This window comes from Echeneis naucrates, chromosome 6 (assembly GCF_900963305.1).
Source record: "Echeneis naucrates chromosome 6, fEcheNa1.1, whole genome shotgun sequence".
NCBI lineage: Eukaryota > Metazoa > Chordata > Actinopteri > Carangiformes > Echeneidae > Echeneis > Echeneis naucrates.
The window spans coordinates 14,877,238-14,892,861 of NC_042516.1; the positions used below are offsets into that span (position 1 = coordinate 14,877,238).

General features: G+C 40.6%; 1 protein-coding gene across 1 annotated transcript in view; it reads left to right on the forward strand.

Annotated features, from left to right (window-relative positions):
- The first annotated feature begins 371 nt into the window (after positions 1 to 371).
- efna3b (ephrin-A3b) overlaps positions 372 to 15,624 on the forward strand; it is a 54,387-nt gene continuing 39,134 nt past the window's right edge. Inside the window, exons 1-2 of the mRNA XM_029505072.1 lie at positions 372 to 509; positions 781 to 991. Coding sequence (XP_029360932.1) covers positions 882 to 991 — 110 coding nt within the window. The 5' untranslated portion in view covers positions 372 to 509; positions 781 to 881. The remainder of the gene's footprint in view (positions 510 to 780; positions 992 to 15,624) is intronic.

A 15,624-nucleotide genomic window follows, 5' to 3' on the forward strand; every position in this document is an offset into this window, starting at 1 on the left:
GCTCCGGAGTGGACGAACGCTGCCTACCAAACACCGAGCGGAGAGGGAGGAGAGAGCCGGGGGAGAGACACAGGCAGGCGGCTGCTCACCCCGCACGATGGTTGTCGGATGGTCTTTGCAGACCTCGTGAAACTGGCTGCTTGAATTGTTGTTGTTTTTTCTGTTTTTTTTTTTTTTGTTGGTGCTTGTTTGTTTGTTTGTCTTGCGGGCGGTGACAGTCAGTATCCCGGCGTGCTTTGCCTCCTCGGATCTCTGCTGGAAGAAACTGCAGCGGCACGCAGATAACAACAGTTTAAAAAAAAAGGAAGAGGACTTGCTTATCTTTTTTTTTTTAACCACAGTTTTCCTTTCACCTTTCATTTTCATTTCACGTAAGCAGCAGCTCGCAACTCTTTCCCAGAGAGCGACAGGACGGGACCGTTTCATGCTCGGAGGAAGACCGACCTCCCGCTTGGACCCAGCGCCGGCCTCCCACGCTCCTCCGGCGGCCTCAGCAGCAGCAGTTCCCGGTGAGAGGAGGGATGCAGGCGCAGCTCAGTCTTTGAGGAGACCCGCTCATAAGGACTCCTAGAAACCCCCATGCTGCCTGATTGAAACCCCAGGACCAGTGGGGAGGGAGGGGAGGGCTCTCAGTGCCTGGTTTTATTTTTTTGGGGGGGGGCAAAGTCAATCCTCAGCCACAATAGACTTGTGAGTTTTCCAGCTGAAACAGTCTCTGAACGTGTCCGTTTGTGTGCATGCATGAAGCTTTTGTCTCCCCCCTCCTCTCTCGTCTGTTAGGCATTTGCTGGGATGTTTGAGTCGCGTTGTTTGGGGTGAAGGGACCGAGAGAGTGGCCGGACACACCGAAGGGGACGGAGGCCGAGAGGGGAGCCGACAGCATGGCTCTGGTCGCGCTGTCTCTCTGGGTGCTAACGAGTCTCACCTGTGCGAGCCTTGTCCAGGTGTCAGCCAACAGACACTCAGTTTACTGGAACAGCTCCAACATACAGTAAGACCCCCCTCCATCTCAGTGTTTCACTCTGTGTGTGTGTGTGTGTGTGTGTGTGTGTGTGTGTGTGTCATTTGTTGTGATTTTCCTATTCTCCACCTGTTAAAGTCAAATGAAATGTGATTTGCACTCAGGTACATTCCTGCTCACTTTCGCCTCATTGGTGTTTTCCTGCAGCTATCAGCTTTGCTTGATCTAATGCTTTATCAGAGCTTCAGCAACTGAATGTCTCGTCTTAATCTGTTTTTTAGAAGAAATGTTTCAGTTTCTCTCGTGTTTTATTGTGCGGTAAAGATGGTTTGCTCAAACTACTCTGTTGGACCCTGATAATGGAGTCAACCATCCTTTCTACAGCTTCCTTCACACAGCTGGTCCGACATATTTAGTTTCTGCTCTTCGCTCCAACAACATATTCAATTTCTTCTTTACTTTCAGCTATTCGTGGCAAAGGAAAGGGAAAAAATGTGTTACTCTCTTGCCTTCCTCTCTTTCCGTCATGTGGTTCTCTTCTCTCTTTCGGGGCCCTTTCTTTCTGTCTTCTTCTCTATCTGGTTCAATTAGTAGCACTTCTTCATCCTGACCCCATTGTGTTCTAGCAGTGTCACTATTCAATCTCTCCTTCTCGCTCCCTCCCCAAGTTGCTCTTTCCTTCTATTCCTTTCTACCCCTCTTTCTTGTTTACACTCAGTCCGTTGGCCTTTTTGTGATCCTCCTAATCCCTCGCTCCGATCCTGATTCAAGTGAAAGATTTCTTTCCACGCTCACTCCTTTTTTTTCTTTTTTTTTGAAAGCTGTCTTTTTAATATTGTCCATGTGAGTCCATGGCCCTGCTGCTGGACTCTTAAGAATGTAGTTTGAGTCTGCAGTAACACACTCAAGGCTGAGCTCCACTACATTTTACAGAAGACTCCTGAAATTTTATCTTGCACCATCTGCGTTTCATCACATCTTAATCGCATGATGTGTGCATTTACATCTTGGTTTGATATATTTGCAGCTGCTTTCTCTCCTCCTTAAAAATGGTGTAATCTTGCTAATTTACATCTGAATGCCAGATTTCACACGAGTAATTGGCAGATTTTTTAAAAAAGATTTCATTTAAAATTTTTCAGTTTTTATTTCCTGATTAGGGTCGGAAAATAGTGTAAGCATCAGCCTAAATTGGAAAACTCAGTGGTTCCCAAGAAGGTATGTCTCACACCTTCTATTTCATTCTCCATCTTGTAGTGAAGCCTGTCGTCCATGTGTATGCTATATTTTCAGTTTCACTCAAAACATCTCAGTATGTGGTATTTACCACTTCAGCTGAATGTGCTGGGCTCCCAAGATGAGCAGTCACACTTTATGACAACACTTATTAAAGACGTAAACAACATGAAAACACATTTTGTTTGCTGATAATATCCATAAGGCTGGTAATTTTAGTTTACAGCATGAAATAACACTGAGTGAATTTAGGCTCCACAACAGAACGGCAATACATGAAATATTGTGTAAAGTAATAGAGGCAGAAAAAACGAGGTTATAGTTTTCCTTTATGTAAGAAAATGATTTGCAGTCCTTATAGAAAAACTAATACTGTACGCTCAGTTGCTTCTAATGCAAATCTCGAAAAGAAGAGTGCTACTTTGTTTTTTGTTGTTTTGCTCAGTAAAAATTTGATAATGAATGCAAATGAAATTCCACCTTTGGTTTTTATATTTGAGACAGAAGTTAAGTAAGATAAAATATGAAATTAAAAAAAGAAGAAAAGATTGCTCAGAGGCAGTAAGAAAAGATGAGATAAACGCGGGACCTCGGTATAGCAGCAGTTTTAACCTTGGTAGAATGTAGTTAAGTCAGATGCCAATATTGACTGTTAGTGTTTACTGTTTAAAAAAATATGCAGTTGGTGTTTGAGACAAAGCAAGGGGAGGACCAAAGCAGTCTGGAGCAGCGTAACCTTTAACCTGACTGTCCAGAACCTGAGTACTGCAGAGCCCCCGCAGTCTCTTCGCTCCCTCTCTCTCTCTCTCTCTACACATTCACCACCAGTGCTGTTTTCATCCCAACGGCAGAATATTCTTAGCCCCTGCAGTGTGAGCCTTCGTGTGCGTGTCTTTTAAAAAAGACTGTAGTTAATTAAAGAATGGTGCATCTCAGTGGACCTGCCTCATCCCTGATCTTCCCATCTCTTTCTGTCTGTCTCTTTCTCCCAGCACACATGCACAATGACAATGAATGAGCAGCGAGTGGGGATAACTTTCTCAATTCAGCCTACTTAGTGAATTAGGCGACAAAAGGGGCCATAGACGGTGGCATACAAAAGAAAGATAAACTGCAGAATAACCTGTCTAATCTACTCTTATTCACTTGTGAGCCATTTTTCAACAGCACAGATCCTATTTCCAGTGTTTATTTTAATCTCTTCACTCAACATCACAACATCCAACATTTGTGGGGTTGGCTGGCATGTTTCTAGCCAATGGCGATTGGCCTCTCTGGAGTTTCGGTAACTCGCAGTGCAGTGTGGAGGTTTAGAAGACCAATAATAAGCTCTAGTATAGATGTCAGTTTGAGTGGTAAACACATTGTAAAGCCTCAGGACTCTGCAGCTTCTCAAGCAGCTTCTGACTGACCCAGAGCCACTCATCACCACAAGACACACGCGAGGATTGTTAAAAAAGATTAACTACTTCACACACATCCATACATGAACACAACTTGCTCATATTTCTAAATGTAGGTAATGCTCACATCACGGCTGTACACTTTTTTCTTTTTTACTTTTTTTTTTTTTACTTTGAGAAGATGGAGCATTTCCTATGTTTGCTTTTTGTTCAAAGACTGTCGCCACTGCCTATCAGTCATCACTTGTCATTGATATCCCTGGGCATAAGAGTTTGTGTGTGTGTGTGTGTGTGTGTGTGTGTAATGCTGTGTTGCTTTGTGTGTGTGCACCAGAGTATGTGTGTGTTTGCTCCTTTACAGATGTCTGCGTTCATTGATGGGTGACCGAAACAAAAACAAATCCATCAGTCCGTTAAATCACACATTATCTCCCACCACCTGGCAATTAACCACTGCTGTGAGTGTGAGTGTGCATACATGTGTATTTACATGCATGTGTGTAATCTAATAACACACCAGTTAACTGATTTGCATAATAGATATCTGGTGATATCTCTTAATTTATCAGTTATATGTTATGCACAAATGCATAAACATTTCTAGACAGCAGTTTGTGTGTGCGTCTGTGTCCATGACACTCACCTCTATGCATGCCACTGGAATGGAATGAAACCAGTTATTGTAAGCAGAATTTACTCCTCGTATAAATTCATGTGCATTATGTGTGGTAATTGACAGCAAGGTGGAACTTGTTTTATATTCACCCAGCTCATCAGAGTAAGCAGAGACACGTCACACAGGGCAGGAGAGAGAAAATGCAAGAATATGAGAAGAGAGAGAAAAATGCTATTGGACTGGTTAGAAGAGGGAAGAATACAGATTGATTTTGTGTTGAATTATAATAAAGCAGGGGAAGAAGGTCATCATAATGATGATGATAATGGTTGGTGGGTGCCCTGACCCACACACTAAGGCACCAAAATACAGGAGAACGCAGGCCGACTTTGTGTGTGTGTTTCTAGGCATGAAATAGACAGAGGGAAACATAGACAGAGACGAGTGGATTAAACAGGCCAATCAACCATCCCCTTGACAGCAACACAACCATATCTGTCTCCCAGCCCCACTTAGGACAACAACATTTACATTTATGAATATCTGCACAAAGGAGAGTATTACTCACTCTCTATCAAAAGGGCTGCCTTCGTGTGTATGTGTCTAAAACTCATCCATCATGGACATTTGTGCTGCTGCAATGTATGCCAACATCCACCTTGATGTGTGATTTGGGTGCATGCATACACAAAATGAAACCTCTCTCTCATACACACACACCCAGTGATCATCATAACAGTTATATGGAGGCAGTGATCAGCGATCAGACCATTCATTAGTAACAAATAATAAGGCCACAATGCGTATAGGTGAATGGATTCTGGCTTGTGTAGCTATGTGGGGGTGTGAGAGTGTGTACAGTGTGCAGACAGTCACAGAGATGTCATTAATTAAAAGCAATAGGAACACCTGTGTGATGGATGACTGCTGTTTGCATAATAAGATCTAGTGGTCTTCTCTCTTGTCGTGCTGTTGTTCCCACTCTCTTTCACTGTGTGTGCGCGTGTGTGTGCGGGTGAGTGGGTCGGGGGGGTGGGTACATTTTTCTGATTGGACAGGTATTGTCTGGTAGGTGCACACAGCAGAAAGGGACATGTAGAAGGAAGGAGGGGAAAAAAGGAATTATTTTTTCTTCTTCTAGCTTTCTTTTCTCTCCAGGGGTCCGCTAGATTTCAGGAGTATGCTCCCACCTTCTCCAATCGGCTGATGGAAAAGCATTCCTGTGGGGGGGGGTATTAAGGGAGCTGTGTGGTTTTAATGTTATTGTTGAGACTAGTTCTGTCAAACTAAATTGGACAGAATCTTTCTACTGCTACAAAATATGTCACCTTGCTTTGAGGTTTGGTTCTCCTTCACCTCACCTCACCTCTCCCACTATTTCTTTTTCTTTCCTCCTCAACACATCTCACCCCTCATACACTCCTTTTTAGATTTTGACCAAAGCCATCTATCAAAGCACCATGCTCTTTACTTGCATCCTCACAGATCCTATAAATTTTCACACACAAATTTGAAGCCTTGTGCTTTTTTCCACATCTCTTGATTGGCTCTTTCATTTCCTCAAACACCGTCTTGCTTACATGATCAACTAATCGAAGGCATTTCTGTGAAAATGGAGGACTGATGTTCAGTGGTTGTGCTAGCTCAGTGTGGAGTCAAATGCTAACTGATCGGTGTAATGGTGTGGGTTCAAAGGAAGCTGGTTCGTAGGGATTTTACGGATGTAATTCTGCTAAGACCAAGCTTATGTGAAAGTTAGATGGAGTCAGGCAATTCTGATCAGGCCTGACATAAAATAAGGGTCTTACAGATATAAATGCCCAGCCTAGGATTGGTATCGATTTAGGTGACTGCTTATTCCACGCTGGTGGCTCAGTGGTTAACACAGATACTTTGCGGGCTGTATTTATCAGGCTTTTAAGAGTCACTGCTAAAAATTGCACCGTATAGTTGGCTGGAATTAAAACCATTTCTACCTCAGAGAATAAGGATTAAGTGGTTTCTTTTCTGAAACTTACTACATAAGAGAGAGAAAGGAAAGACCATCAGTGTTTTATAGCAAACAGAATTAAAGTCACGCAGAGAAGAAACTGGTGATTAGATGGATGTGTAGTGTGCTGGGCTGCAGTAAATTCACCAGTTAAAATTTGCACGCAAATGCTGGTCAGTTCTCAATTTCATCAAGATCTTCTAGTGTCTTCAGAAAATCATGATCTCGTAATTGCAATGATTTATGCAAACTGCAACAATTGCGGTGACTTCCAACTTTTCCAAATTTCTGTGGTTTCTCCACAAACATTGAAATGCATTGGGGAAACGTAAAAACAGGGTTAGGGTGCGCAATGTTGGGCATTTAAAAAAAATTTTTTGGCAGTAAGCAAATAATGAACTGGTGCATTATGCCATCAGATGGCCCGGAGTATGGATCAGAATCCTTAATACATAGACTAAAATATAATTTGAGGAAAAAACCTAGAAGTCATATCCTCACAATTGAATTTGAGTTGCAGAAAATGAAGAAGAATTTGAAAAAACTCACTTCTTGAGTCCATTTGCAGTTTGTATTACATCAAAGCATACCTTCTTATATTAGTGAGATTCTCTATCATATACCGTCTTTCTTCTTCACATTTCTGACAGTGTAAAATAACATGGAGTATCGTTTTGTCCAGTATGCCCTAACCTGATGGTGATAGACTCCCATCTCCTCGGTTCCCTCTTACACATCTCATTCCTCCCAATTTCCTTTGGAGGCTATAGAACCATCCTTTGTCTTTTTGTCTGAAAATGCTCTTGGATTTTGTCTTTTGGTAATAGTAGTTGTTTGCCTTGCGCGTTTAGATGAAAACGGAAACAGTAAGAAAGAGAACACGTCTTTAATTTTACAACCAATATATATTATTCTGAGGGCCGTCAAAAAATAAAATTTTTTACCTGATTAATCACAGGGAAGAGCGGATTAATCCCTATTCCAAAACATGACATGTATATTATTGGGCAGAAAGATAAAGCAGACTGATATATATTTTTAACAGTGTTTTTTTTTTTTTGTTTTTGTTTTTAACTCTAAATGACAAGCCATTGGCTTTTTTTTTTTTTAAGTAAGTATAGGATGTATGAATTGATGATCTCAACAGGTTTTGGCTCGTATTAACAATGTAAAGCAGTTCTAACCAATGCATTGATTGGGAATCAAAGTAAATGATGTTATGAACTTATCGTTTAGATTTATTTCCTGGGGGGAAAAATGCTTTCTTTGGAAATATACCTTACCTTCATATGAAATATGAAACACTTTAATTCCCCTTTGCACATGCTGGTAATTACTTTTGCCTTGTCTCATGAACTGTTGTGTATTTATTTAATTTTTCTTCCTTTTGTACTAAAAGGAACCATCAGAATCAAATTGTGGTCGTTCAGTGACATATGCCATGTCAGGAAGCAGGAAGCTGTTTATGGCTAGACAGCAAGTAAGGGTGTGGCGAAGGGAAAAAACAGCAGCAAGCGATAAATGCTGTAGGCATTTTAATTGATGGAGATTAATGCATTAACGATGACAGCCCTAGTTGCAACATATTAGCTGAGTGTGAGACAGCATCTCTGTATCGTTAGGCCAGACTGTTTTGTACAGCTACTTCCCTTTTTTTGTAACTTTTACGTCGTTCTTTATTTCATAAAATTAAAATGAGATCCCCAGCTGTTTCTGTGATCTACAGTATGCTGTTTATTATTGGAAGTGATTATATGGGATTCTTACATCATTAGATAGATAATTAATGCTGGTGATCACATAAAAATTACAATGCAGTTTTGGAGAACCCCTCGCAAAATTTGGGCCGCAATAATAATAATAATAATAATAAAAAAAAACCCTTAGATCTTGGAAGGACTCATCCTCACACAGTTTTAAGTTTTCCTTTAACAAGGGAAATCTAAAATAATTGGCCACCAATGTACACAACGGCCTACTGACTGATAAATTGACCAATAAATAAAAATACTAAGTATACGTATTATATATAAACCTTTTATGTAGAAATGAATTTCTTGGTCAAAATAATAATGGTTTGATGCTGCTATCTGTTTTATGGTCTGGACACGTCTATGTGTCATTTGGACAAAACATCAAGGATAATGCATGCAGAAGCAATATGTGTTGATAAAATGATATGGATTTTATTGGAATGTGTCCTTATCAGTTGCTGGAGCAGCGATTTATGTGATTCATGATGCTGACATATTCTAGGAAGTTATAAATGAAGGCAAAATCAGTGTTTTTCGCCATCACGTCTAATGTCAGGAAAAAAATGTATGGTGTTGGAGCCTTGTGTTGAAACCGGTTATTTCAAATGTAAATTCTGCATTTCTGTTTTAATAATGCTCAAATGACATGTTGGGAAGGAACATTATTTTTCTGATAAAATAATTCACAATGTCTTTTGAATATTGAATCCAGCCAGTATCTTTGAATATATTTGATTTCTGTTTTAAATAAAACATATAGCATTTTAATATTTCTGCATCTGCTGAAATTTATCACTTACCACCTGCTGGGAACCTCAAACGGCTTAGAGCAGCTGTTCAGCTCAGCTAAATCCTGCAGCAGACAGAGTTTTCTCAATTCAGAAACATTTTTACTGCTTGACCAAATATGTATCACTCTGAGACTTTTGAATCAGTGAGGAAAGATTTCCTACTCAGAGATGCTTGAGTGTGAGTCCCTCTGCCATTAGTTAGATTGGACAGTCTAAATGGCCCAAAGGTGTCTCTGAGAAAGTGACTGATTGCTCTGCTAGCCCTACCTTGTGTTAAGGCTGCAGTGCTGTCAGGCCACTTTTATGGTGATTAAAACATCCTCTCGGGGTTGGGACAATTTGAGTCTATGCTGCCCTATTACTGTAACTTTCCTAAACTGACAAGCCGACAGCCACACCTGCATCGTATCCAGGTTTGTGCCGGTGTGAAAATAGGGGTGAACTCAAAATGTTGTGCACTTTTTTCCTCTATTTATTTATTTATTTATTTATTTTTTGTCTTCACATCCCCATCCCACTTCATGCTCACTGCTGAGCCACCCAGTCACTCTTATGCTGGCAACAACAGAGAGGTTGTTTGCTTTCAGAGAAAAGTCGAGAGGATTCTAGCCAAAATTGGGATCAACTTCAGAAAAACAACTGGCACAGATATGAGTCAATAGACAGACTATCCTTTCACCTCCAATCCATTTTTTGGATCACAGTGACTCTATTCTGTTCCTCAAAACAGGAAGGATGACTACTTGTCTGATGCCTGGAAAACAGTGTTATTGCCCTGTGTAGCCTAATAATCTGTTGCACCAACACTTTCTCTTCCCAGACCGCCTGTCTTTGTAGAATCTACTCCTAGGTGGCCTGTAGATGTAAAAAAAAAATGAAAAAAGAGAAGGTTTGATGTGGTGTATGATGCAAATTCCAACTTTTTCTCTGTAATTTTTTATAAAATTTTTTTTGTACATGTCAGTCTTGAATAAGTGGCAGCTGTGCAGAATGTGCAGGTATAGACAACAGTTCAGTTACAAATACACAATGAATGTCCTTGGCGTATTAGCAAGTGAATTTTGCAATGACATACGTGCAAGTTTGGACTAAGTGAGGAAGCATCAATAGTGGCCTCTCCAGTGCTGACTTACAAAGTGCTTGGTACGTGTGAACTCTCTGTCTAACTCGGGGGTTATCTCAGGCCACTGTGTGATTAATCTAAAGCCATTGGAAATAAATTATAGAGATCACTCTCCTGTTCCTTCATGAATCTTTACAGGACAGTTAGCTTCTTTTTTGGGATCTTTACAACACATTCCCACATTGATATAATAAGAGAATCTCTGGGAAGCTTTTGTTCTAATTTAAGTTTATGCTGAGGAGATTGCATTGCGTTTTATGACAGCCAAATTATTGAATGGACGTCTTCCCTTGTTATCTGTAGTTTTTGGGCAAAAATGGGGGGCAAAACAAGAATTTATCTTCTCCACCCATGTGTTAAATTTGAACAAATTGTCCACTGAGAACAAGTCCCTTAGTGATGGGCTGGAGGCAATGCTTGTATACACACACCCAGATGTACACATGTGAGGTTGTTGTTGATATTAATATTATTCGCTGAGACGATGCCTAAGCCCCAGCAGTGTAATCAGGTGCTAATAACAAGGCTGTGATGTTTACAAGCTGTTCAAAGTGCTTTATATAGCGTATGTGTGTGTGAATGCATGTAAGTGCTCTCTATGTGATGTCTGCTCTATTCCCTGCCAGTGCTGTTGGGGCTTTGGGAATGCAGGGAGGGGGCACACTAATAATGTAGACTGTCAGCTCTTGCGCGCGCGCACACACACATGCACACACCAGATGCTCATATGGTGTGTTTGTGACGTGGCTAATGATAGCAATGTAGAGGCAGTCTGAGGCCATATGCTGAGCCTGATCGCAACAGAGCAGTCTAGCATTAATAAACTCTACCGACATGACAATTAGGGATCTTCCACACAAAATGCAGACAATGCAGTTGCATGTGAAAATGCAGCTGTTTTCATCGAACCCACACACACCAGGCATCAACTGTTGCCAACCAGGACAGGACAGAGGAGCAGCAGGGAGGAGAACTACTGCATTGACAACTAAAGTGTGCTTTGTCACTGTTCACTGGCCAGAAATGATGCTTATTGTTGAATTTTGATAATGGATGATGTTGTTGGTTCATCAAGATGTAAGCAAGTTAAAATCTGAATTGCAATAAAATAATGAACAGTTTCATTCTGAAGCTAGTTTCTCTGACAGGTTTTGACAAGAAACTATTATGCCAGGATATGAGAAAGTCTTGATTTTGAAGCCAGAGGTGGAATAAAAAGGAAAGGCAGGGCTCTCTCTTCAACAAACTGCACAGGACATAGAAATATGCTTATTCCATCCACACAGAGAGCGCAGCAGAGAGGGAGAGAGTCTTTAATTGAGGTTTTATCCATTTAAGCTGTCACTAAGAGACCAACTCTGAAACCTTTTAACCACTCTCCTCTCAGTAATGACACAAATCAAAGGAAATGTGTTTGTGTCTGAGTGTTGGTGCAAATGTGTGTGAGTGCTTGTGCGTTCGCGCGTGTTAGTGTTCACGAAGCAGGAGGGTAATTATGCGGAAATTGGGAAATGGCTAAGTGAATTATGACCTTGTTTCAACAGAAGGCTTTAATCAGTCGCAGCCAGGTCAGTGGAAGGAGGCAGAAATGTTGGCTGCACAAGCATTTTGCTCCTGATGGCAACAGCAACCAGTCAGTGAAACTGACAGTCAACTGGTCTGATGTGTCAGGGGAAACCAGTCCATCAACCACTGACTCATAGAAAAAGATCAGCAGCAGAAAATTCAAGCGTGATCTTGAGTCTGAGGTATTTTTGAAGTGATGTCATTTTGTGTCGTTTGTCTGAAGTGTAGGATTTCTGTTTCTGCATGAAGAATGAAGGGCCATGTGTGTAGGGCTGGGATGTAATTAGGGCTGCAACTAGCCATTATTTTCAGAATCGAACAACCTGCCAGCCATTAACATGTTTAATTGTTTTGTCTATAAAATGTCAGAAAATAGTGACAAAGTTTAGCTGGCTTTATTTCCCCAAGCATTTTATTTAAAATAGTAACCAAGCAATTATGTGTTTACCATTATTTCAATTTTAACTTTTTTTCATTTTCATTGTTGAAATTATAGCAAAATGATATGATAATTAGGGCAATAGCTTATGATTATTGACATTATTGGTGTAATGAAAATACAAATATAAAATACTATATATACTATATGGATTTATAAAAACAGAGAAATGCAGCAACTCTTTACATCTGAGTGGCTTGGAACAGAGAGTGGCCTCTGTGTTTAATAAATGTCTTTAGAAATATTTGTTTTAATATTATGATATTGATTCCAACCAAATTGTCCAGACCTGAATGTTTGTGTGAGTATGTCGGTGTGTCTGTATCTGCTGCTATTGCCCTCAGGTTTGCTGTTAAGGTGAAACTATTATTACCGTGGGAACAAAATAAAACATTTTTAACATAAGGACTGTTTGCGGTAGGAAGATTCATGTCATATGCTCTCAAATGATCTGATACAGTTTAGTAGAGTTAAGTTACTTTACTTGTTATTGTCCTGCTGAGGATTTAATTCTTGTGTTGATCTGAGTTCACAAATGTATGCTTCTGTACACACTAAAAGAAGAACATGAAAGGAACAAGATGTGAACAAAGTTAATATGCAGCCAGAAAGAAACATGTAGAAGAACTGTACTGATCACAGGTGGTGCAACACAGAACGAGGCAGTCCAGTGAGCCAAGATGTAGGAATCCTGAATGTCCACACTGCTATGACTGATGCCAATTAAACATGTCTCTTAAGTCTGGACATTTTTCCTGTGAAAACCTGATTATGTTTATTTGACTTTGTGTGTGTGTGTGCATGCTTGTTTGCGGATTAAGAGTGAATATGTGCTCCTTCATGTATGAATGGTTCTTGCTGTTCACATGTGTGCAGGGTCAACAGCACTGCTGCATATCAGTGAGTCTCAGAGTGCCGCTGTTAGTTCTGGTCTGGCTGTCTATACCTGTCAGTGTTGGATCGATGGCATGCCACAGAAAATGCATTCCTGGATGTTTCAGCCTGTTTCTGCCCTCGCTCGCTCGCTCTCTCTCTCTCTCTCCATCGCTTGCTCTCACTGTGTATCTGCCACTTTTCCCTCCCCCTCTTCCGCCTTCCTCTCCTGTTGACTCGACCTCTTGCCATCACTTCCTCTTCTCCTCCTCATTGTCCTTCTCTGCACCAACATACTACTCTCAAGTCTCTCCTCACATCAGTCAATGAGCGGTCATTGTAAGTGAGTGTGTGTATTTTATGCCACTCATTTATTAGGAATAGGAATTCCTGTTCTTGGCTTCATGTTTTGGGCAGATTGCGTTGCTGTGCTGAATGCCAATGTGGGCTACTATTGTTTGCTGCTTTTAAGAGGATTTATATGTCCTTGTATATGTGCGATATCTGAAGTGAAAGATTAATCTATAAATTTTGATTTACATTGATTTTTGATCAGTTAACGGTTTTCAGCTAAATGCTAAATCCTCACAATTTTAAAGTTTGGACAGAGGACAGGTCAGTCCTCTCACTTTCACATTTTTGTTGCATATATTTGTGTTTTGCAGGAAACTATTTAAAGGTGTTGATTTGGTCTGTGTAAAACTAGCCCTTATTCAGTAAACGATTGTCTATTTGATAGACGGTTTAACATTAATTATTAATCTAAAATAGAAAACAGACGCCTGCCAAATGTACAGATCTGCTTGATTTTGTCTATATTAAAAATGTTTTCATCTTTGGACTTTATGTTGCTTGACAGACAAAAATATTAACAGTGGAAAAAATAACAATTATCTGCCACTTACCCAATTTTTATACCATAATATTAAAATAAATATATTTTTTTATGCTAGCTCTTCTGAAATACAGTTGAAATAAAAACTTGTTAATTCATTCTCATTTTATAAAACACTTTTTAGCCACCCTATTCAGGTAAACTTCAAGTTTGAACTTTGTTAAAGGGCTCAACGGGGTGCCATGTGTATTGAATGTCTTTTCCTTTCTTGATGAAATGTTGAGAAATCATCTATAAATGAAATATACAAATGGAAAAGTCATTTTTGCTTCATCCAGTAATTAAGTGGGACAAATCCAAGCACTTCAGGACCACTATTCAAAAATCCATTAACTATGGTGACCTTAGTCAATGATTTGCAACTTTATTCTGTAATGACAATTGACAAATTTCTATTGACTAGCAGTATATAGGCTGTTCATTCAAAATTACCTCTGAGGTGTGCTCTGTGTGGGTGTGTTTGTGTGTCAGTTCATGTAGTTCTGAGCCTTTGTGTATAATTTTGTGTGATATTTTTACATGCATTTATATGAACAATTGTGTCGATGCTGAAGAGCGGGTGGCTGTCAGTGATGGAGGATCGAACGAGGATGGCTGAGAGCTAGTGATGCTGGCTGGCCTTAGTGCTAACACCCACGCTGTCTGTACACTCTACTCTCTGCTCCTACGCTTGAGGCGCAGGAATGTGCAAGCCCGTTGTAGTAAGAGCACATATGAATGAGTGTTTACTATCTCACACAGCCAACGTTTCCCTCCTGCTTGGCTACCATGTTTTTAATGGAAGTCCAGGACGGCCATTGGAGGTGAATACATTGACTATCTTATTTTCCATTATTTGACAGGGAGGGAGAAAGAAGGTTGAGTCTAGAGAGGGGTGGAGAAAAGAGGGTGGAGGGGGTGGTGTATGGATGATGTGGGGGTTGCAGGGTTCTTGTAATGAATGTACTGCAGTTAAAACAAATTCTGTGTCACTTCCCGAGAGAGAGAGAAATAAAGGTGGTGGAGGGGGAGTAGGAGATGTGGGAGGAGATGTTGTGAAATAGGATGTGTTGTGTTGATGGAGCAGAGTTCTTTGCAGCCAGGCAAACTCTCCTCCCACCCTGCTATATGATTGTGTGTGTGTGTGTACTGGGGAAGGGGGGGCCAGCAAGTGAATGCCCCACAGCCTACAAGCATACCACCCACACACATTACCCACATGTATTAGACCCATGCATATGTATATTCCTCACTTTTCACTACCATACATGTGCACACACAATCTTTTATTCACACACGAACACATGTACACGCACACACACACACGGGAACAATATCTGTCATTACCTCCCACATATTCCTCATGGGAGTACATTGTTATTTTCTTTCAGACCTGATCACATAAAGTGGAGCAGAGAGAGAACACACTTCTCCGCGCACAAACATATAGAAATACACACACAATACACTCAAGTATTCGCTTAAGTGTGATTGAATAAAATACAAAATGATAGAAACTGTCCACTTGTTAAGAGCGTTGTTAGTTGTTGCTCACACAAAACGGGCTGGGTTTTTACATCTTGAGGTGAAGAGTAAATCTCAGCATATGTACTGTATCGCACATTGTCATTTTCTGCCATATCAGCTCAGATAATCAAAGGCTCCTTGACATCCTCTTCTTAGAGCTGACAAGGCTGCAGAAATGGGAGCAGATAGGCAAAAGACACAAGTTTAACTCTACATTAGTCATATCTTTTGGCCTCTGTTGCTGAAAAGGCAAAAAAAGGACAGAACACACAATCAGACCAGACTGAGAAAAAAAAATCATTGATGGAGGGCGAAGGGGAAGAAGGGGAGGGCATCAAAGAATAGAGAAAGGAGGGCCCTGCAGAACAGTACTGCCAAAACCGAGGTCAATTGTGATGAAAATGGCCGTTCACATGACCACAATAGCAGCTGAGTGACAGCACTAAAGCAGCATGGACGGGCTTATCCTGA